Here is a 22,031-nt window from a genome sequence, read left to right as displayed (position 1 = left end):
GACGGTGGCCGTGGCTACTGGCTTTACAAAATACAAGTTATTGATAATTTTCATTCAACCTCTTATTTTTCACATTTATTATCTACAATAATTATATATCTGTGTCTAATTGTCAGTTCCTGGGAAAGAGCCCTGGGAATTGAACTCCTAGGATGAGGGGTCCCTTTTTATCACTTAGATCTGTTCCCTTACCTTGCTGCCCCTATTAATTCAAAGAAAAGGTTATTTACTGTTTCATATTATTCATACTTTTGGTATTGCTGTATTCGCTGACTATAAGAATAAATATTTAAGTAAATTCTACATTTTTCTATTTCTCAATATTTTTTTAATGTCAAAAGACTAATTTTTGCACTTGGTTCAGCAGCACACCCTAAAGTTGGAGCATATGGAGAAGAGTCTCATGGCACCTACACAAAGATGGCATGCAACATTTTAAGTCATGCCATATTTTGTGTAGTCCCCAGAGGTTCAGCTCATTCTTTGCTGGTCCACACCAAGAAAGTGATGGGGTTTGGAGAAGTCACTCAGGAGGCCCATTTGGGCTCTGTCTCCCCTACATACACACATGGAGTCCCTTCCTCAGTGCCCTCCACTCATCTCCACAGCTGCCCAGTCACATTACAATGATTATTTTAACTAGGTAATCTTGCATTTGCATTCAAATGCTTATTTTTATTGATTAAAATTATCTTAAAGTATAGAAGACTTATATAAGAAAATTACCTTTGAAGGCTAACCACAATCCACTTAATCAGTCCAGAATTCTTCAGAACAAATGATGTCAGACTTTTTATCTGTAGAGGCCCTGAATAAGAACAGAGAACAGGGACAGAGTTCAGTGCCTTGAGGCAAAAGCCACAGTGGCTGTTGGGTTTAGGTTCAGAGCTCCTTTAAATCCAAAGCCCCTTTCAACTCAAATTCCCCTCAACCAACCTCCCACAAGGGCAACTTCTTTATTAAGTATCTCCCTTACCCAAACTCCTCCTACCCTTAAGCAACTCCCTCACCCTTGGAAGGTCCTGAGAAATGTCCTTGGGACAAGGCCATCAGGAGGGACCTAAGGGTTGGGAAAGAGAGACAGTCTGTGACCAAGGGCAGCAAACCAAGATAAGCTAATCTGAGCATGTCCAAATGCATCCAACCTCATGCCAACAAGTGCCTGCAGCTGTTGTAAAGTATTGTACCTTAATTCCGTCAGTTATGTAGAGACACCAAGGCAGGATACAGAGGAATTTTTAGGAGGAGATTTGTTAATAAGCCGGATGCATATGACTTACATGGGGTATAGCTAACTCAAATCGTGTGTGTGCAAAATAGCCCTGCAGCTAGTTATATAGACTTGATCACATATAGGTTGGGGGAAAAGGAGGGGAAACAAAGTTACAACATATAGGATCTATAAAAAAACATTCCTATAGCCTGGCCTGTGGTGGCGCAGTGGATAAAGTGTCGACATGGAATGCTGAGGTCACCGGTTCAAAATCCTGAGCTTGCCCAGTCAAGGCATATATGAGAGTTGATGCTTCCGGCTCCTCCCTCCTTCTCTCTCTCTCTTTCACTCTCTCTCCTCTCTGTCTCCTCTCTAAAATGAATAAATAAAGACTAAAAAAATACTTAAAAAAAAACATTTCTACATATTAAAACTTACAAGGTAACACAATAGTGATGTGATTTTACATATCAAAGACATTCACAAATCTTTTAGTGTCTACCTCCCATCCCTTTGTTACTCTCAGGACTGGGGGGGAGGGGGTTAAAATCAGTGTAGGATATGCAAACATTGTCTCTTATTGAAAGGAAAAGGAAGTTCTTCAGATAACCTTTATTCTTTCAGAGAACTATAGTTAAACTGTGACTAGATGACCCAGTTGTTCTTGTAAGCCAGGAAACTCCCACATTCTTCTCTCTCCATTCTCTAAAGAAAGGAGGGGCAAGAAGCCTGACTTTTCCTCTTTAAAATGACATTGCCAGTACTAAGTTTTACAGTTCTTTGGCACCTTATCACATTCCCCATTGGTTTTATCCTGAGTCAAATCCTTGACTCATTTTAACAAGGTGCATGAAGCTGTTGAGTAGGAATATCAGCCTATAACATGCAACAGATATTTAACAGGTAGACTTGATGTTTTCATTAATAGTAATACAGTCTACTGAAGAAACAAATGCTACTGATTAATTTCTTGCAACCTGTATAAACCTTCTGCAACTTATGTAAACCCTTAATTTTTATAAACTTTCTTAACTATGCAGAAATAACTAGCTTTTATAACAACTTACTTTCTTTTTCTTTCAAAAATATTTCTATATTTTGTATCTTTTATTATCAAAACCATACAATTCCTTTTAGTCAGAACTTTTAATTTTAAAAATCTTAACCTTTAGTGACAACCAAGCTGGCAATAAGTAATTTTAGTTTAAAGTATACTTCCTTTTGGAGATATCCTCCCTTCTTTATGACTTATAGCAGTACATGCATCAAACCTTAAGACAACTTGTTCTGGCTGTCTTTTCCCTCAGTTTCCCTCTGTAAAGCCAGTTGCCACGGCCATCATCACAGCCGACTGGCCCATGCAGGTTCGCATTGGATTTGGACAGACAGTAATGAAACAATAGAGCCACGAACTGTGGGCCATCATCTTTAATCCTAGCTTGCATCCGGCGGGCAAGTAAAAACACACACTGGGCTCCAAAACCCACTCATTAAGCGCTCACAAAGCTACTGACGGACCTGAGTTTCCTAGAATCAAAAGTTTCTAGCTCACCAGCCTCATTCTCCTTTGTTCCCCATCTCCTTCCTTCTCCCTGCACAAACTCTGCACTAACTGGCTTCTCTGCCATCTTAGCTGCCTCTCCTGGCCTCCTCCAAATGGCCTTACTCTGCTCTCCAACCTGCTCTCTGCTCTAATGCTAATCTTAGGAACCAAGAGAGCAAGCTCCCGGTCTGCCCCACTTTATAGTGCAGAAATCAAAACCTTTAATCCAATATACAAAATAGGGAAGTTATTATGAAGTCACTAATCTAAGGCATGATGGGATTGCACCACCCCACATCAAAAAGGGTGGGAAAGGCTTAGTCCTAAAACCAAGCCCCAGGCTACAAGGATCCTGCCTGCCCACAGCCCACCCCCAACACACACTAATATCATCTGGGAGACCGCTTCCACGTGGGCAGCACCGTCTTTAACAAAGTGAGCATAATATATTTTATCTGCCCAACACCCTCCTTCCCCAAAGTCTAATTAAAAGGAGGTCCTTAGTGAGTTCTTTTAGGCATTAGCCATACATAAACCAACCAGCTTCTGGTTTGTGGCTAGAGCAGGGCATGCCGTCTTTCTCAGGGTCAACTTACAAGGGTTGGCGGGGTCAGTCTCTGCGGTCCATGAGGGTGTTTCTGCTGGCACTGCGGGCTTCAACTGGCTGTGGTGGACCCAGGAGGGTATACCTTCTACCTTGGCAGCAGTGGGAGTGGTCAAGATCACAGTGTATGGACCCGTCCACATGGGAGTCAGTTCTTGGGTGATGTAGGTGGTCACAATGAAAGGGATGCTGAGCAGGTAGAGCGGGTTGTCCAGTGCCAAGTTGACAACCTGGACATGGGGCCGAGGTCTGCAGGAAGCGGCACATGACTACCAGTGTGTACACATTGCCCGCAACACTCACCACGCCCATGACCAAGAGCACTGCTCCAATGGCACCCGTGGCCACCAGGTCCTCCAGGGAGCTGGGCTCCGTCAGGCTGGCCCACCAGCTGTTGAGGGATGCGTTGGGGCAGCTGGATAGTTTGGGCACAGGGCTGCCTGTCATAGCTAGCACAGGGGACCTGCTTGCAGGCTCTGGGCTCAGAGCCATCTCTGCTGCCTCACGCTGGACTTGAGGCTGGGGTGTGCTGTGACAGGGGCATCAGTGGGTGACAAGCTTGTCCTCGGTCAAAGAAAGAAAGGGGCAAGAAGCCTGACTTTTCCTCTTTAAAATGGCATTGCCAATACTAAGTTTTACAGTTCTTTGGCACCTTATCACACAGCAGCCCCTATATCTAATGCTCTCTCCCACAGCTTGGGGCTGATACACTCTGCTGGTCTCAGCCTGCCTGCACCCAGGCATTTTTAAAATAAACTTCCCTTTTGGAACACACTAGCCTCGTGCTTTTGATTAGCCCAGTGGTTTCTGCCTTTCAGTGGCTTTACTGACAATGCTGAACACAGACACAGTAGGGATAGAATTAGCAATTCTGATTAATCAGTTGGTGAGGACATTTGAGCTACTCCCTTGCTCTTGTGTCTGCTCTAAAGAAGTTCCCCTTCCTAACTTCCTCATTCTTGTCCCTGCTTCTATTGCTGTGTATCAGTAAATACCTGTAAGGACTGGGGGTGGGGCAGTTCTCATGAAACCTGTATAGGGGATTGTGAGGCCGTCTCCCCCAGGTCCCTCGGTGCACGCCATGTGGTGTCCTAGTAGTCACTGTCTCCATGCCCTGTTTGAGGAATGGGAATTAAATGACATTTATCTATTAATATATCAATATACTGTGCCTCTGTTTTCCCTGTTCTTGACAGTTTGGCTATAGAAACTGTATCTTAGCAAGTTTGTTTTTAAAGAACGGCGCTTTTTTTTTCTTCTTTTTAATCTCTAAACTATAGCTGGACTTGACTCAGAGCAGTGGCATTTTCAAAACTTCCCACAACTGACTATAAGCAACAACATAGGGTTCCTGACTTTGAATTTCCAAGCAAGGAGGAGTTTTATATACATTTTTAATGACCTGCCATGTCTTAAATATTCCGTGCCTACTACCTGTACAGAACATTTTCATCCTGTCACTAGTTCTATTAGAATAATCACCTATATGCTTATGCTGCCAATTTAACTATTGAAAGAGTAGTGAGCCTGACCTGTGGTGGCGCAGTGGATAAAACGTCGACCTGAAATGCTGAGGTCGCCAGTTCAAAACCCTGGGCTTGCCTGGTCAAGGCACATATGGGAGTTGATGCTTTCTGCTCCTTCCCCTGTTCTCTCTCTATCTCTCCCTCTCTCTCTCTCTCTCCCCTCTCTCTCTAATAAAAATGAATAAATAAAATATAAAAAAGTAAATAAATTTAAAAAAATTAAGCTTTAAAAAAATAATAATAAAATTTCATTGAGGTCAGTATTCCAATGGCGGGTGGGAACTGAAAGAAAAAAAAAAAAAAAAAAGAGTAGTGAATTCCAAGCATGTGACAATAACCATGAGAATAAAAATTGAATGGTTTGTGATGTCACTGGAATGTTTAAGATTTAGTAAATGTCTTATATAGTATTTTAAATATGAATTTCTAGAAAAATTATTTTAGTGAAAATACTATATGCATTATTTATTATATGATTATTGTTGGGCAGATAAAATATATTATGCTCACTTTGTTAAAGAATGCGTTGCCCATGTGGAAGCCTGTCGCTGAGGTGATAATATTAGTTGCTTTTCTTGCTTGGGATGGGTGTGATATGTTAATATGTGTTGGGGGAGGGCTTTCGCACCAAAAGGTTTTAAAAGGAAGAGGGATCACGTAGTTCCGGGGAAGAGTGATTATGTTCTAGGAGGAGCCCATGCTAGAGGAGAGCAGAGAAAGGAGAGCAGAGAAAGGCCACATGGAGGAGAGAAGAAGTAGCCAAGATGACAGAGTGATGAAGGAGAAGCCAGTTTGTGCAGAGCAGTGGTTCTCAACCTTTCTAATGCCGTGACCCCACAATACAGTTCCTCATGTTGCGGTGACCCCAAACCAAAAAATAATTTTGGTGGCTACTTCATAACTGTAATTTTGCTACAGTTATGATTCAGAATGTAAATACCTGATATGTATTATGTATTTTCCGATGGCTTTAGGCAACCCCGCCAGGGTCGCGACCCACAGGTTGAGAACCGCTGGTATAGAGTTTGTGCAGAGAGAAGGAGATGGGAAACAGAGGTGAATAAGGCTGGTGAGCTAGAAACCTTTGATTCTAGGAAACTCGGATAAGTCAGTGGCTTTGGGAGCCTTGAATGGAAAGGGAAGTGTTTTCCCACTGTGTGTATTTCTTGCCTGCTGGGTGCAAGCTAGGATGAAAATGATGGCCCACCAATTCTTGGCTCCATTGTTTCATTACCGTCTGTTTTAATCCAATGCGAACCTGCATGGGCCAGGCGGCTGTGATGGTGGCCGTGGCTACTGGCTTTATAATTATATATTTTATGCATATATTTCCTATATGTGTAAGTATATATTTGCTCAGTATTATTTATTACCATTGGCGATATGGCAAATTACAATGGGCAATGAAGTTAATTTCAGTAACAAGTAAATCACAAAACATTGTCAAATATATATATATTAGCTTAAAACCTCTGAGTAATTGATGAAAATTGTTATATCCCAATATTGTGAAACCTAAAGACCTTTTCTGTGATCACTCCCTTGAAACTATCTAGGTGCCTTTGAGAATCTTGTCACCTTCCCATAATGTTTAACCGTCACATTATAGTATTCTCTCAAAATTGAGAAACTTAAAGACTAAGGCACATTTTATTTTCTTCTTTCCAGCTATGAAAGTGGCAATGGGGATGCAAAAGCAAATCACTGCTAAAAGAGGTCAAATAGATGCCCTTCAGAGCAAGATCCAGTTTTTGGAAGAAGCAATGACCAATTCAAACAAGGTAAGTCCCTGTCCTCAAGGTGGGGGAAGCCAATATGTTTATTCATTAATATACGACAAAACAGAGTAAGACAGAGAAGAGATTAAAAAGTACAGTGGAGAAAAGAAAAGAGGTTATTTTTTTTATATATAAATTTTTATTAATGTTAATGGGATGACATTAATAATTCAGGGTACATATATTCAAAGAAAACATGTCTAGGTTATCTTGTCATTAAATTATGTTGCATACCCCTCGCCCAGAGTCAGATTGTCCTCCGTCATCCTCTATCTAGTTTTCTCTGTGCCCCTCCCCCTCCCCCTAAATCTCTCCCTCCCTCCCTCCTGCGTCCTCCCTCCCCCCACCCCTGGTAACCACCACACTCTTGTCCATGTCTCTTAGTCTCGTTTTTATGTTCCACCAATGTATGGAATCATGTAGTTCTTGTTTTTTTCTGATTTACTTATTTCACTCCGTATAATGTTATCAAGATCCCACCATTTTGCTATAAATGATCTAATGTCATCATTTCTTATGGCTGAGTAGTATTCCATAGTGTATATGTGCCACATCTTCTTTATCCAATCCTCTATTGAAGGGCTTTTTGGTTGTTTCCATGTCTTGGCCACTGTGAACAGTGCTGCTATGAACATGGGGCTACATGTGTCTTCACGTATCAATGTTTCTGAGGTTTTGGGGTATATACCCAGTAGAGGGATTGCTGGGTCATAAGGTAGTTCTATTTGCAGTTTTTTGAGGAACCACCATACTTTCCTCCATAATGGTTGTACTACTTTACATTCCCACCAACAGTGAATGAGGGTTCCTTTTTCTCCACAGCCTCTCCAACATTTGTTATTACCCGTCTTGTTGATAATAGCTAATCTAACAGGGGTGAGGTGGTATCTCATTGTAGTTTTGATTTGCATTTCTCTAATAACTAATGAAGCTGAGCATCTTTTCATATATCTGTTGGCCATTTGTATTTCTTCCTGGGAGAAGTGTCTGTTCATGTCCTAAAAGAGGTTATTTTTGACTGAAAAAAATGAGGAAAAGGTTCCTGAAGGAACATTTGAGCAGGATCTCAAAAGAGCTAGTTAAATGCAGGAAATGGGCAAAAGGACATTCCTGATAGTCAGGGAATGAGTATAAACAAAGCCCAGTTTCACTATAATCTGACATGTGTTCCTAAAATTACTGTGGTCTATAAAATTGTGCAATAAAAACCACACGGCTTGTGGAAACCATGGGATGAGGAACAACACACCAACAAATTTCATCAGTGACACTAAAAATAGGAACCTAATGAATGTGGTAGCACAGTTTACACACGTTCAGTGGCTCAGATATACATAAATACTACAGCAACTATTGCCCCTTACCCTAAAAAACACTTGAAGTTTCCTTGTGGAAGTGTGCGTTGAAGGGCTACAGCTTGTGAGTTATTATGGAGGGGTAGAAGGTAAGTTTTCTGTAACACCAGATTTGCTCGATGTGGCTCTTAACACAAGGCGAACTGAGGTAGCTGCTAGATAGTTGTTTGAATAGTCCATGTTTTTTGTATATTAATACACAGCTTTGTTTCTCTGGGTGCAGTTTTCTGCATTGATGTAATAGTTGTCATAAATGAAAGTTTGCATAAGTAAATGTGAAATTTGTGTTATGCTCAAATATTCCCTGCTCATATCACACTTTGGAACAAATTTACATTTTTAATAGAAGAGTTAGAACCAACTGTAATGGAAGCGAGAACGTAAAGAGCGTAGTGGAAAATAGTAAGTGCAACTCAAGGAATTGCTTCCCCCGTACCCAGAATGAGCTGCTGCAATACTTTTTGAGAATGGGGCTAAATATTATCTCTTTGCTCTTTACCGTTTATTTTCTCCCTTCTTTTTCTCTTACCCTAAGTCCTTTCTTCCTCATCTATTATTTGCCTGTTGGGAACCTGAAGCAGGGCTGACGCTCATCCTCTGAGGTAGGGAGGGGGTGCGTGGAGAGGCCCTGCCTGCTGGCATCAGAGAGGCCGGCCCCACTGGAGGAAACTGTTCATCCAAGATCAATGACATGCCCTTCAAAAGGGAAGGAGACAGTTTGTAAAGTAAATCCCCCTTTCTTTCTGAAAACTGCTCTGCCTAACAGAAAAGGGAAAATTATTTGCATCCAAAATGTGTAGGACAGTGGTGATACCGTCTGTCTTGTTTACATTCAACATTTTCTCTATGAAAAAATATTTGAAGAAATAATAGACTCAATAAGTTGAGGTCTGTGTTTTAACTTGGCTGCCTTGCATTTCTTTTTGCCTACTTATTCCATGATGTTCTTTAAGGGAATGAACTATTCTAATGAAATTTTGTTGAATACCAAAGACTCTCCAGAAGTGTATCAGTAAGCTCACTCTCATCACTCACTGGACCATGAGGAGCTCGAGGGCAGGAACCTTGTGTCCCATTTCCTTTATGCCATAGGGACTGCAGGAATTTGTTAAATGAATATTCAACCTTGAAACAAAATAGAAACCCGTAAAACTTTCAAATAAATGTATCTTCTTTAAATCTCTTTCATCATTTAAACAAGTTCCAATAAAATTTGGTATATGATTACTCAGTCTAAAATCACCATATACTTTCTTTTTATGACAATGTAATTATTACATATTTTGTGAATTTTATCTAGGATTTACTAGAAAAGCCTAGAAAAAATAATACCAGTAGTGATAAAAATGAGAGACTACAGCCTGACTAGCAGTTGTGCAGTGGATAGAGCATCGACCTGGGACCCTGAGGTCCGAGTTTTGAAACCCCCAGGTCACTGACTTGAACACAGGTTTATCCGGCTTGAACAGAGGCTCACCAGCTTGAATGCAGGGTTGCTAGCTTGAGTGTGGGATCATCAACATGATCCCATGGTCAATGGCTTGATCCCAAAGGTCACTGGATTGAAGCCCAAGGTCAATGGCTTGAGCCCATGGTCGCTGGCTTGAGCAAAGGGTCACTGGCTTGGCTGGAGCCCTCCGGTCAAGGCACATCTGAGAAGCAGTGAAAACTAAAGTACTGCAACTATGAACTGATGCTTCTCATCTCTCTCCCTTCCTGTCTCTCTCTTGCTAAAAAAAAAAAAAAAAAAAAAAAAGGAAAAGAAAAGAAACAGTACATGGTAACATAATTCTAGTAGCTCCCAACTCCAACTCAGAAACAACTAAATGGCATATGAATTAAAGTATAGCTCAGATATTTATGTAACTGTTTTATACTTTATCATAAAGTATAAAACATAAAATAACTTCTACATCAGCAAGTTATTTCTGATATTTTTCTCTTCTATAATCGTAGGAAAAGCATTTTCTAAAAGAAGAAAAGAATAAATTAAGTCAGGAATTGAGTACTGTTGCAACAGAGAAAAACAAGATGGCTGGAGAACTAGAAGTTCTGAGATCTCAGGAACGTCGTTTGAAAGAAAAGGTTGCAAATATGGAAGTTGCTCTTGATAAGGTAGTTATTAAGTTGTTGTATACTAAATAGCTGTTAACTAAGTAGCATTGTTCTGAATGAAAGCTCCATGTTGATAGGAACTAAATGTGTATTATAGCCCAATCACCTAGCACATTGAAAAAACATATCCTATAGAAAAGACTCTTCTGAGCATTAAGAATATAGTTATAGCCCTGGCTGGATAGCTCAGTTGGTTGGAGCATTGTCCAGGAGCACAGCGGTTGCTGGTTCGATCCTCAGAGCACATACAGGAACAGCTCGGCGTTCTTGTCTCTCTGTTCCCTCTCCCTGCCTCTCAAAACAAAACAAACAGAAAAAGGAATACAGTTATAGAGTGACTCGGCGATCCTATCTGGAGACATGCTTATTGTGGGGCCAGTGCACCAATCACAGGAAACGACATTTCACAGACAAGCTAAATTGGCATCCAAGAGCAAAGCTCCCAGCTTCAAGTTCAAGATGGTAGAGTAGGAAGATCCTGAGCTCACCTCCTTTCGTTGACACCAAAACTAGAACTACATATAGAACAGCTGTCTCTCAGAATGGTCTGAAGACTAACAACAAAGTTTCTACAACTACGAATATAAAGAAAAAGACACATTGAAATGGATAGGAGGGGTAGAAACTAAGTCTAGTCAGGACCTGCCCTACCCCCAACACCCCAGGCAGTGACTAACAAATGGGACAAGTATCACAACCATAGAGAGGTCATCCTCAAAGAGCGAGGGGTCTGAGCCCTCTCCTAGCAGACCTGCACCAGGAAGAGGAACTTCCATAACATCGGCTTAGAAAACCAGCTGGTCTTATATCTGAGAGAGCCAAAGGGCTGTAGGAAAATCAGGTTGCACTCTTTCTGAGTCCTGGCACAGAGGCAGCAGTTTGAAAAGCACCTAACTCACATGTGAAGGTGATACAGTGACTAATTTTAGGGTGTGTGCTGAAAGGACAGGGTCCATTGGAACTCTCTCCTGAGTCAGAGGTGCTGGCAGGCACACACACCCCCCCCTTTCTTTAACCTAGCTCGTTTGGCACTGACAGTCACCCTTTCTGACACTCTCCCTTAACCTTGCTAACACTTTGCATCCCACCCTGGTATTTCCCTGAGGACCCGCCCAGGTAGCACCCCTGCAAAGCAGTTTCTGCCCTGCCACACTCTGGGCAGCCTCAGTCAGCACGAGCACACATCAGTGTGTCTGCAACATGTGGCTACCACATCAGAGACTTGCCCTGCACACCAGTGAGTCTGCAACAGTTGTGGCCAAGCCTCATATCCAGTAGGCCAGGGACCAGCCTTGCCTGCCAGTGTGTCCATAAAGTTGTGTCCCAGCTACAACTGGTGGCTACACTATTCCACCAGGGAATACGTCTGGAGCACCTGCTTCTGGGGAGGATTCCAACTCTAGGCCTCACAGGACACCTTCTAAATAAGGCCACTTTTTCAAGACCAAAAGATTTAGCTCACCTACCTAATACATAGAAACAAACAGGCAAAATGAGGAGAGAAAAGAATATATTCCAAACAAACAAACAAAAACAGGTCAAAGCACCTGAAAAATAACTAAATGAAACTTTAGTAAGCTATCCACTAGATAAAGAGTTCAAAGTAATAGTCATAAAGGTGCTTACTAGCCCTAGCTGGTTGGCTCAGTGGTAGAGCATTCGCCCTGTGTGTGGATGTCCTGGGTTCAATTCCCAGTCAGGGCCCACAGTAGAAGCAACCATCTGCTTCTCCACCCTTCTGCCACCCTTTTCTCTTTCTCTCTCTCTCTCCCCTTCCTGCAGCCATGGCTCCATTGATTTGAGCGAGTTGGTCCTCGGCACTGAGAATGGCTCCATGGCCTCGCCTCAGGTGCTAAAATACAGCAGTCCCTCATCTATCTCTGGGTTAGTTTCCAGAACCCCCCACAATAGGTGGAAATCCACGAAGTAGTGACCTTATACTTATTTTATTATTTATATACACATCACACAGTGCTCTGGTTTGTTATCTATTAGCCAATAGTGGGCCGTGTACAATCTCAGTGGGCAAACTAACTCAAGCGGAAGCGGCCGTAGCTGCGCTTTCCATACGTGCGAGTCTTTGTCAACTCATCTGCTATTTTATATATGAATTTTTATAATAAATATATAAAAATACCTATATATCATAAAATCCCACAATATAGTGAAAAATCTGCAATACAAGATTAGTTATATACAATTTTAAAATCCGCAATATAGTGAGACTGCAAAAAGTGAACCATGATATAGGGAGGGACAACTGTAGTTAGGTTGATGAGCAACAGAGCAGTGGTCTCAGATGGGCAAAGCATTGCCTGGTGGGAAGCTTATCAGGTGGATCCTGGTCAGGCAACATGCAGAAGTCTGTCTCTTTGCTTCCTCTCCTCTCACTTAATAAAAGAGAGAGAGAGAGAGAGAGAGAGAGAGAGAGAGAGAGAGAGAGATGCTTACCAAATTCTGCAGACAAGTGGATAAACTAGGTGAGAACTTCAACAAAGAGATGAAAATTATTTTAAAGGACCTATAAGAACTGAAGAATATAACAACTGGAATGAAAACTATAATGGAAGGAATCAATAGTTCAGATGATGCAGAAGAATGAATCAGTAATTGGGAGGACAGGATAGTAGAAATCACCCAGTAGGAAGATCATAAAGAAAAAAGAATTGAAAAGAAAAAGGATAGCATAAGGGACCTTTGGGACAACATCAAGCATACTAACATTAAATTATAGTAGTCCCAGAAGGAAAAGAGAGAGAGAAGGACAGAAAACCTATTTGAAGAAATAGTGGCTGAAAACTTCCCTAATCTGGCAAAGGAAATAGACATCCAAGTCCAGGAAGCACAGAGAATCCCAAACAAGATGAACCGAAAGAGACCCATACCAAGACACATTATAAATAAATTTTTAAGAGTTAAAGATAACCTGACCTATAGTGATGCAGTGGATAAAGCATCTACCTGGAACACTGAGGTCTCCAGTTCAAAACCCTGGGCTTGCCTGATCAAGGCACAATCAGGAAGCAACTACTATGAGTTGATGCTTTCTGCTTTCCCCTCCTCCCTCTCTCTCCTTCTCTCTCTATCTCTCTCTCTCCCTCTCTTTCCTCTCTCTAAAAGTTAATAAATGTTTTAAAAAGTTAAAGATAAAGAGAAAATCTTAAAAGCATCAAAAGAGAAAGAACTACATAACTACATACAAGGGAATGATCATAAGACTCTCAGCTGACATTTCAACAGAAACTTTGCAGGCCAGAGGGAGTGGCACAACATACTCATCATTATGAAGGGGAAAAAAACCTACCACCAAGAATATTCTACCCAGCAAGGTTATCATTCAAGATTTAAGGAGAGATCAAGATTTTCCCAGATAAGCCATGGTTAAAGGAGTTCATCACCACTAAACCAACATTACAACAAACATTAAAGAGAATTCTTTAAATGGAAAAGAAAAGGCCAAAACTAGAAATAAAAAAATAGATGAAAGAAAAAAATATCTCACTAGTAAAAGCAAACATATAGTACCCATAGCATATGCATGTGTGCGTGCACACAGTAGAATATTACTCAGTAATGAAAAACAGTGAAATCTTGCCATTTGCAACTAAATGGATAGACCTAGAGCAGTGGTTCTCAACCTGTGGGTCGCGACCCCAGCGGGTAGCCTAAAGCCAGGTGTTCGACCCCCACCAGGGTCACGACCCACAGGTTGAGAACCGCTGACCTAGAGGGTACTATGCTTAGTGCGGTAAGTCAAATACTGTGTCATTTCATTTATGGGGGAATCTAAAAATTTAAACAAATGAACAAACAAAACAAGCATACTCATAGATATAAAAAACATGATAGTTGCCAGAGGTTTGAGCAGTGGGGGCATGGGCCAAAAGGTGAAGGGGATTAAGAGGTACAAAGTTATAGTTATAAATAAATCATGGGGATATAAAAGTACAGCATAGGGAATATAGTCAATAATATCACAACTGCACGGTGACAGATAGTAGACTTTCTCTGGTGATCACTTTGGAAGATATATAAATGTGAAATCTTGTTATGTTGTACACCTGAAAGTAATATAACATTGTATGTCAACTATAACTAAAAAGAGCTTTACATTCCAGGGGAAAAAGAAGGAATACAGTTATGGTGTATACTTTTTACAAAATCATCTTTTTCGGGCTAACACAGTCACAAGACAAGGAAGATATAATATATAAGATGCTTCCGGTGTCCTTAGTGGACTGAATAAATAAAAATGTCTCCAATCTAACCACCAAAGAATGACTTGAACACTGGGTAGAGGACAGTCTGTTAATATCAATGAAATGATAAATTAATGCTAATATCTAGCACTTTGTGGGCTCTAGAAGATGGAGGTAGAAATCACAGCTTAAAGAATGAGAAGAATCGATGACATAATATTTGTCATTGCCATTTATTATAGAAAAATATAATTTTCCTATCACCAGAAAACACTAGAAGGCGAAAAATTTACCCAAACTAGTTCTTGATTCTTAAGAAATCAGAGTCCTCATGGTTAGTTAAAATGATGTGTGATCTTTTTATCTATGCCAACTTTGATCATAAAACAGGATACATAAGGGACAAATATACAGTGATGGAAGATGATTTGACTTTGGGTAATGGATATACAACATAATCAACAGTTCAAATGCTATAGAAATGTTTACCTGAAAGCTAGGTACTCTTATTAATCAATGCCACCCTCTTAAATTTAATTTTCTAAATAACTTTTTTTAAACTGTGAGAAAAATTTTAAAAATGATATACTGACTCAATGAATTTCAGTTGTGGTTATTATTACATAAAATTTTTACATTGCTAAAGCTGTTTGCTCATTTTATGCTTAGTACATTCATTCCTTTGAGTGTCCTCCACATACTAAGTACTATATGGATGCTGGGGATACAGAGGGTGAAGACATGTCCCCCGGTTGTTCTGTGTGAACCGGATGAAAGATAAAAAGATGAACACGGTGTGATAAAAGTAGGGAAATTTCCTTGAAGAGATGGCAACTCTGCCTGTATAGGTTAATAACATAAAGTAGCACAAAATGGAGGATAAACCGTATGTGGTTGCTTGATTATAGGCATCTTTGCAGTTTGCAGAATGTCAAGATATAATACAACGTCAGGAGCAAGAATCTGTGCGCCTCAAACTTCAGCACACTTTGGATGTAAAAGTAAGGTCTTTTTTTAAATCACAAATAGAAGTGTAAACAAAATAATGCTTTTGTTCGATATACCTATATTTTGTTTGTTACCTTAGATACATTCAAGCGTACTTTCAACGTTACTAGCAATCATAAAGTCTACCAACCTTGTAGCATGCTATACCTACGCTTTTCATAGATAGTAAAATTAAAGCAGCATTCCTGATGTGGAGTTCATAATAAGTGGGGAAACAGAGAAGCGCTTGCCCTGGGCATACCTGAGGGGAGAGTTTGCACACAGAAGGGGCAAGCAAGTGCAAAGCCCCACAGTGCAAGTGTGTTTGGCCTGTTTGGACAATAGCAAATATGATATAATCTGTGTGCCAAAAACATGTGTTCTTTAAAAACAGAACGTTTTCCACTGAAATATTTGTCAATTTTCCAAGGATATTTTACAGTTGTAGACATACTTTAAAGTATCAGTAACGGATACTTCTACAGCTAGAGCACACTTGCTGTAGAGGGTCTTTCTTAGTAGTATGCCAGCTCTAGCGCAGAGTCTTTGGCAGAACTTAGGAACCGATGTAGTGGAATACCACGCGAGGTGTGTTTTCATATCTGGAATGCTTTCTTCAATCAGAAGTGAGAAGGTGTTTTCCTAAGCACATGCTCAGTTCTTTAAGGTAACTTAGACATCCAGAATCATCTTGCTTAATACAATATTTCAGTTTATAACTTTGCTGAAGTTTAACATGTAAGACTGATAGGTTTGCAATAACATTTTTTGATTTCACAGTTGAAGTTGTAGGTTGACAACTATTTTTCTCACAACTATATTGTTTTCCAGGAACTTCAGGGTCCTGCATACACCCCAAATTCCTCTGTGAAACCTCGCCTTCTACAGTCATCTGCTGCCCGTCCTCACTCTAATGTACCGTCTTCCCAGTCTACAGCCAGCTTCCTGTCTCATGTAAGGAACTGGTCCTACAACCCATGATGCAAATGACATAATACGTATAAGAGTTTCATCTGAGAAATATATCTAGAGTTATGACATTTTTAATTACTGGAGTTTAGATTTATGTAGACCAGATGAATGAAAATGCTTTCTTCACTATTTGATGTTTTCTCTGGGGAAAACAAACATGAACTATTCAGTGAGATTAATGTTAACAATACTTGTTAAAGCAAATTACATATCTGATAGCCTCATATTCAGTTCTTTCCATCACAAGCATTTCCAAGTTACAAAGCAAATGCTGAGATAGCTGAAATAAGCATCACTCTGAATGCCAAAGGCTAATTAGTGATCTGTAATACTCTACCAAGATGAAAATGATTTGCTGTGTTTTGTTTCTTTATGAACTGTATGTGAACTTACTTATAATTTTAAAATATCTTTATTCCTCTAAGTTAAAATATTAGGAACTTTAGAAACATTTTAATACAACCTTTCACACTTTTAAAGGTCAGGTAAAATATAAATACAATGTAAAACTTAGGTATATTTCTTCTTTAAAAAATGTGTTTATGGAACCACTAATTCCCTGCAATCAGCCAGCTCCAACTCTAAAAAAATGAGACTTATTCCATAAGTCACACATGAATATCAATTTCATTAATTAACAGTCTTGTTGTATGTATAGAAACAGGATCACCAGTGACCTCCCAGATATTCTACCTGTGTCATTTAAATGAGCATATATACTGTGAAATGACTAAAAGTTGAAGTGAACTCCTCTCACACACTTAATGAAATGATAGGATAAAAATATGAATATTAGAGGCTAAGCATGTTCTTCTTTCTGAAAACTAAACTTGGAGATGGTCAGAGGAAGGGCATGAGACTGCTGCTTTTGTGTTAAGTGTTATAAAATCATTTTACCTTTAAAACTATGTACATGTTATACTGATAAAAATTAATCTAAACCCCCTCTCAAAAATACCCCACAAATCAAACAACAACGATAAAGAACATTTGACCAAGAGTCATTGGGACCCAAGATGTGTCTCTCACTACTCTGTGTGACCTTGGAAAGCCTGTTAAATATATTGAGAAGTCTGGACTAGAAGATCACTAGGGTTATCTAGAAAGATCAGCTCTGAAATTGCATGACTGTTCATTACCCTAAAACCAGTGTTGCAGATTTTGCATAACTGTTTAATATATAAACTCTAGCTTGACCAGGTGGTGGTGCAGTGGATGGAGTGTTGGACTGGGAGGCGGAGGACACAGGTTCGAAACCCCAAGTCGCTGGCTTCAGCGCAGGCTCATCCAGCTTGAGCACAGATTCATCAGCTTGAACGCAGGGTCGCTGACTTGAGTGTGGGATCATAGACATGACCCATGGTCGCTAGTTTGAGCCCAAAGGTCACTGGCTTGACCCAAGGTTGCTGGCTTGAGCAAGGGGTCACTGGCTCAGCTGTAACCCCCTGGTCAAGGCACATATGACAAAGCAATCAGTGAACAACTAAGGAGCCACAATAAAAAATTGATGCTTCTCATCTCTCTCCCTTCCTCTCTGTCTGTCCCTGTCTGTCTCTCTCTCTCTCTCTCTCTGACTCTCTGTCTCTGTAAAAAAATAAATAAATAAATAAATAAATAAATAAATAAATAAATAAAAAATATATATATATATTCTAAATGGACTGTCAGACATGCTTTATACTATTAATTTCTTCTCTTAAAATATATTATATAACTTTTCACGGTAAAAATAACGTGGGTATTTTGGCATATACAAAGAGAATATTTCCAGGATGATATAATTATTTTATTTTTATATTGGCTTCTATGCACATACACTATAATTTGTACGAGGTGGGCTTGATCTTTGTCTCTAAAGTACTTATGATATGGGCAAGATTTTAGCAATACTTTATAACTTTTGTCTTGTTTCCTACTTACTCATTTCTAACATACAATATAAATAATATAAAGACATTCAAAAAAGTATGTTTATATTACATTTTCATTACATTCTTCTAATAGGAATATAAGTATAAGAGATGGATTTGGTCAGACAACCTCAAAATAGAAAAATTTTAACTGAATGAGATCAAGTTTTTATTTTTAGCTTTAACATTTATCTTCTATCTTTGGAGACTGGAGCCTGGACTAATTGAGCAGTACACATTCTCCTTAGACATCTTATTTCACATCATAACTCATAAATTTGCCAGTAATATGACTTAAGGGAATTACAGCAAAAAGTATTTGAAGAAGATGAAGGTGTATTGAACATTTAATTAGGAATTATTTTGGAACCAAATCTAACAAAAAATGTTTTGATAATCAAAATATAACAAGAAAGTGATCAAATCTTAAGTTTAACAACAGTATAAGCTTGTATTTGTACCTTGAAACCTAAAACTTGTAAAAGTTGTAACCTGAAAATGTGTATCCTTTAGAAATAGTCTTAATGTGTATTCTGAGGGTCAAAGGATTGGGGTGGGGGAGAGCAGGAATCTTTGATGGTCTCCAGTAACTTCAGGAAAAGTTTATGCTTAGTTATATCTTTACCAGCCAGACAGTCATATGGAAAGAATGTTTTAGAATTGTTCATTTTCTAATTTTAAATAGGGTATTTTGCTTTTATTATAAATCAAAATATGTCCCATATAAATTAAACAATAAAGTATTACAAATGAATCAATAAAAGTATTACAAGATGTACAGACATTAAAAGGAAAGATTGATAATTTTGACTAAATAAAGCTTAAATCACAAACCACAATGAACAGTATGAACAAAGAATCAAAAAATAGAAAAATATTTCCAATAAATAGAGAGTTAATATCTATAATATAGAGAGTTTTTACATACCCTGAAGAAGAGAGTGTACATTCTAAAAAAAAAGTATGGAAAACATGGATACAAAATTCAGAAATAAATAGATAGCAAATAAACGTGAAAAATGTTCAAATTCATTTATAAAGAAATCTACCTATTAAAACAAAAACAAGCTACATTTGCATATGAGATGGTCAAATAGTAACAGAAGGGCGTGGCATAATAGGCACTCTTGTATTATACTCTGGTGATAAACGTAAATTGTTGGGACTTTTTGTTCTTTTTGCTTCCAAAGCACAGTTTTTGTTTTGTTTTAAATTGATAGACTTTATTTTTTAGAGCAGATTTATTTTGTTATTTTTAAATTTGTTGTTCCACTGATTTATGCTTTCACTGGTTGATTCTTGTATGTGCCCTGACTGAGGATCAAACTCATAACCTTGACATATAGGGACAATGCTCTAACCAACTCAGCTACCTGGTCAGGACTAGAGCAGTTTTATGTTTACAGAAAAATTGAGCTGAAAGTATAGAGAGCTCCCACAGAACCCCTTTGCCCGGCTTCCCTCACCCAGTTTCCCCTATTACTAACATCCTGCATTAGTGTGGCACATTTGTTGCAATTGATGATGTCATATTGACATGTTATTAACTGAAGTCTATAGGTTCTTTTGGGGCTTACTCCTTGTGCTACCTATTGCATGGGTTTTGACAAACATATAATGACATGTCTTCACCATTAGAGTATCATACAGAATAGTTTCACAGCCCTAAAAATGCCCGGTGTTTCTCCTAGTCATTTCTCCCTCCCTCCCTTCCTCTGAATCCATGACAACGAGTGATTTTTTTCACTGTCCTCATAATTTTTTCTCTTCCAGAATGTCATGTAGTTGGAATCATATAGCATGCAGTCTTTTCAAATGTGCTTTGTTCATTTAGCAATATGTGAGCAAGATTTCATTATGTCTTTTCATGACTTAATAGGTCACTTCTTTTTATCACTGAGTAATAAATATTCCATAGTATGGATGTACCAGTTCGTTTATCTGTTCACCTATTTAAGGACATCTTGATTGATTCCAAGTTTTGGCAGTTATGAGTAAAGCTTCTATAAACATCCGTGTGCAGGTTTTAGTGTGGGCATAAGTTTCCAACTTCATTATGTAAATACCAAGGAGCATAATTGCTGGATTGTATAACGAGAGCATGTTTAATTTTATAAGAAACTCTCAAACTGCCTTCCAAAGTGGCTGTAACATTTTACAGTCTCTCTAGCCATGAACGAGACTTCCTGTTGCTCCACATCTTTGCCAGCATTTGGTGTTGTTAGTGTTTGGATTTTAGTCATTCTAATAGGAATATACTGTATTGGTATCTCATTGTTGTGTTAATTAGGAATTTCTTAATGACATAAGATGTTGAGCAAATTTTCATATGCTTATTTGCCATAAAATATTTTCTATGGTGAGATATCTTTACAAACTGCCTATATTTTAATTGGGTTGTTGGTTTTCTTATTGTTGAGTTTTAAGAAGTTTTTTGGTATACTGTATTTTGGATACTAACCTTTTATTAGATATGTGTTTTGAAAAGATTTTCTCCCAGTGTGTGGCTTGTCTTTTCATTTTTTGCAGTATCTTTTGCAGATAAGAGTTCTTAAATTTAATGAAGTCCAGCTTAATTTTTTTTCTCTCATGGATCATGCTTTTGGTGACATATCTAAAAAGTCATCACTAAACCCAAGACCATCTAGACTTTCTCCTTCCTATGTTATCTTAAAGGAATTTTATAGTTGGGTGTTTTACATTTAGTTTTGTGATGCATTTTGAGTTAATTTTTGTGAAAAATGTAAGGTCTGCATGCGAATTCATTTTTCTGCATGTGCTGTACAGTTGTTCCAGCATCATTTATTAATAAATACTGTTCCTTCTCCATTGAATTGCTTTTTCTCCTTCACCAAAGATCAGTTGACTATATTTGTGTGGGACTGTTACTGGAATCTTAATTTTATTCTCTTCCATTGATCTATTTGTCTATTCTTTTACCAAGACTGCACTGTCTTATTATGGTAAGTCTTGAACCTGTATAGCGTCAGTTTTCCAACTTTGTTCTTTTTTAATATTTTATTAGCTATGCAAGTTTTTTGCCTTTTCATATAAACTTTAGAATCAGTTTGTCAATATTCAGAAAATTTTAAAAATTAGTGGGATTTTGATTGGAATTGCATTGAGTTGTGAAAATCAGGTTGTGAAGAACTTACATCTTAACAATATGGGGTCTCTTTATCCACGAACAATATTGAGGGAAGTGGAATATCGTGCCATTTATTTAGATCTTTGATTTTTTACATCAGAATTTTTTAGTATTATTCATATATATCTTGTACCTGTTTTGTTAGCTTTATGTCTAACAATTTTATATTTTTGGTACTAATGTGAATGGCATTGCATTTTTACTTTTTTAACTGAAGTATAATTGACAATTAACATTATATTGGTTTCAGGTGTACAATACGGGGGGGGTCCTTGGGTTATGACATAGTTCCATTCCTACGACGCTAACATAACCCGAATTTTGGTATAAGTTGAAACACACCCTAGCCTAAGTCAATAACCTATCTTAACAGAGTTATAAAATCATAATCTAGAACATAAAAACACAACTAAGCCACAGAAAAAGGAAAAGGACATAAATATACTGTACTGTACCCTGTATTACATATTCTTCCTCTGCGCACAACCAAACTGGTTCATCCATGTAGTCTGTAAGTACAATGCTAACGGTGTAAGCTGGAACACTCACGTCTCAATTTTTTTATGTTTTTATGGAAGTGAGCGTCGTAAACTCAAAACATCATATGTCGAGACTGTCATAACCCGCAGACCCCTTGTATAATGATTCAGGACCCCCTGTATAATGATTTGATATTTGTAT

The 22,031-nt window shown here is 38.6% G+C and overlaps 1 protein-coding gene across 2 annotated transcripts in view; it reads left to right on the top strand.

The window, feature by feature from the left end:
- Positions 1–22,031, top strand: part of CCDC158 (coiled-coil domain containing 158) — a 75,896-nt gene that overhangs the window by 35,368 nt on the left and 18,497 nt on the right. For both annotated transcript variants that reach the window (XM_066385324.1, XM_066385323.1), the window contains exons 13-16: positions 6,555–6,667; positions 9,976–10,134; positions 15,242–15,334; positions 16,152–16,274. In XM_066385324.1, the coding sequence (XP_066241421.1) occupies positions 6,555–6,667; positions 9,976–10,134; positions 15,242–15,334; positions 16,152–16,274 (488 nt within the window). The remainder of the gene's footprint in view (positions 1–6,554; positions 6,668–9,975; positions 10,135–15,241; positions 15,335–16,151; positions 16,275–22,031) is intronic.

This window comes from Saccopteryx leptura, chromosome 5, assembly GCF_036850995.1.
Source record: "Saccopteryx leptura isolate mSacLep1 chromosome 5, mSacLep1_pri_phased_curated, whole genome shotgun sequence".
Classification (NCBI taxonomy): Eukaryota; Metazoa; Chordata; class Mammalia; order Chiroptera; family Emballonuridae; genus Saccopteryx; species Saccopteryx leptura.
This window is presented reverse-complemented; position numbering and strand designations above follow the sequence as displayed.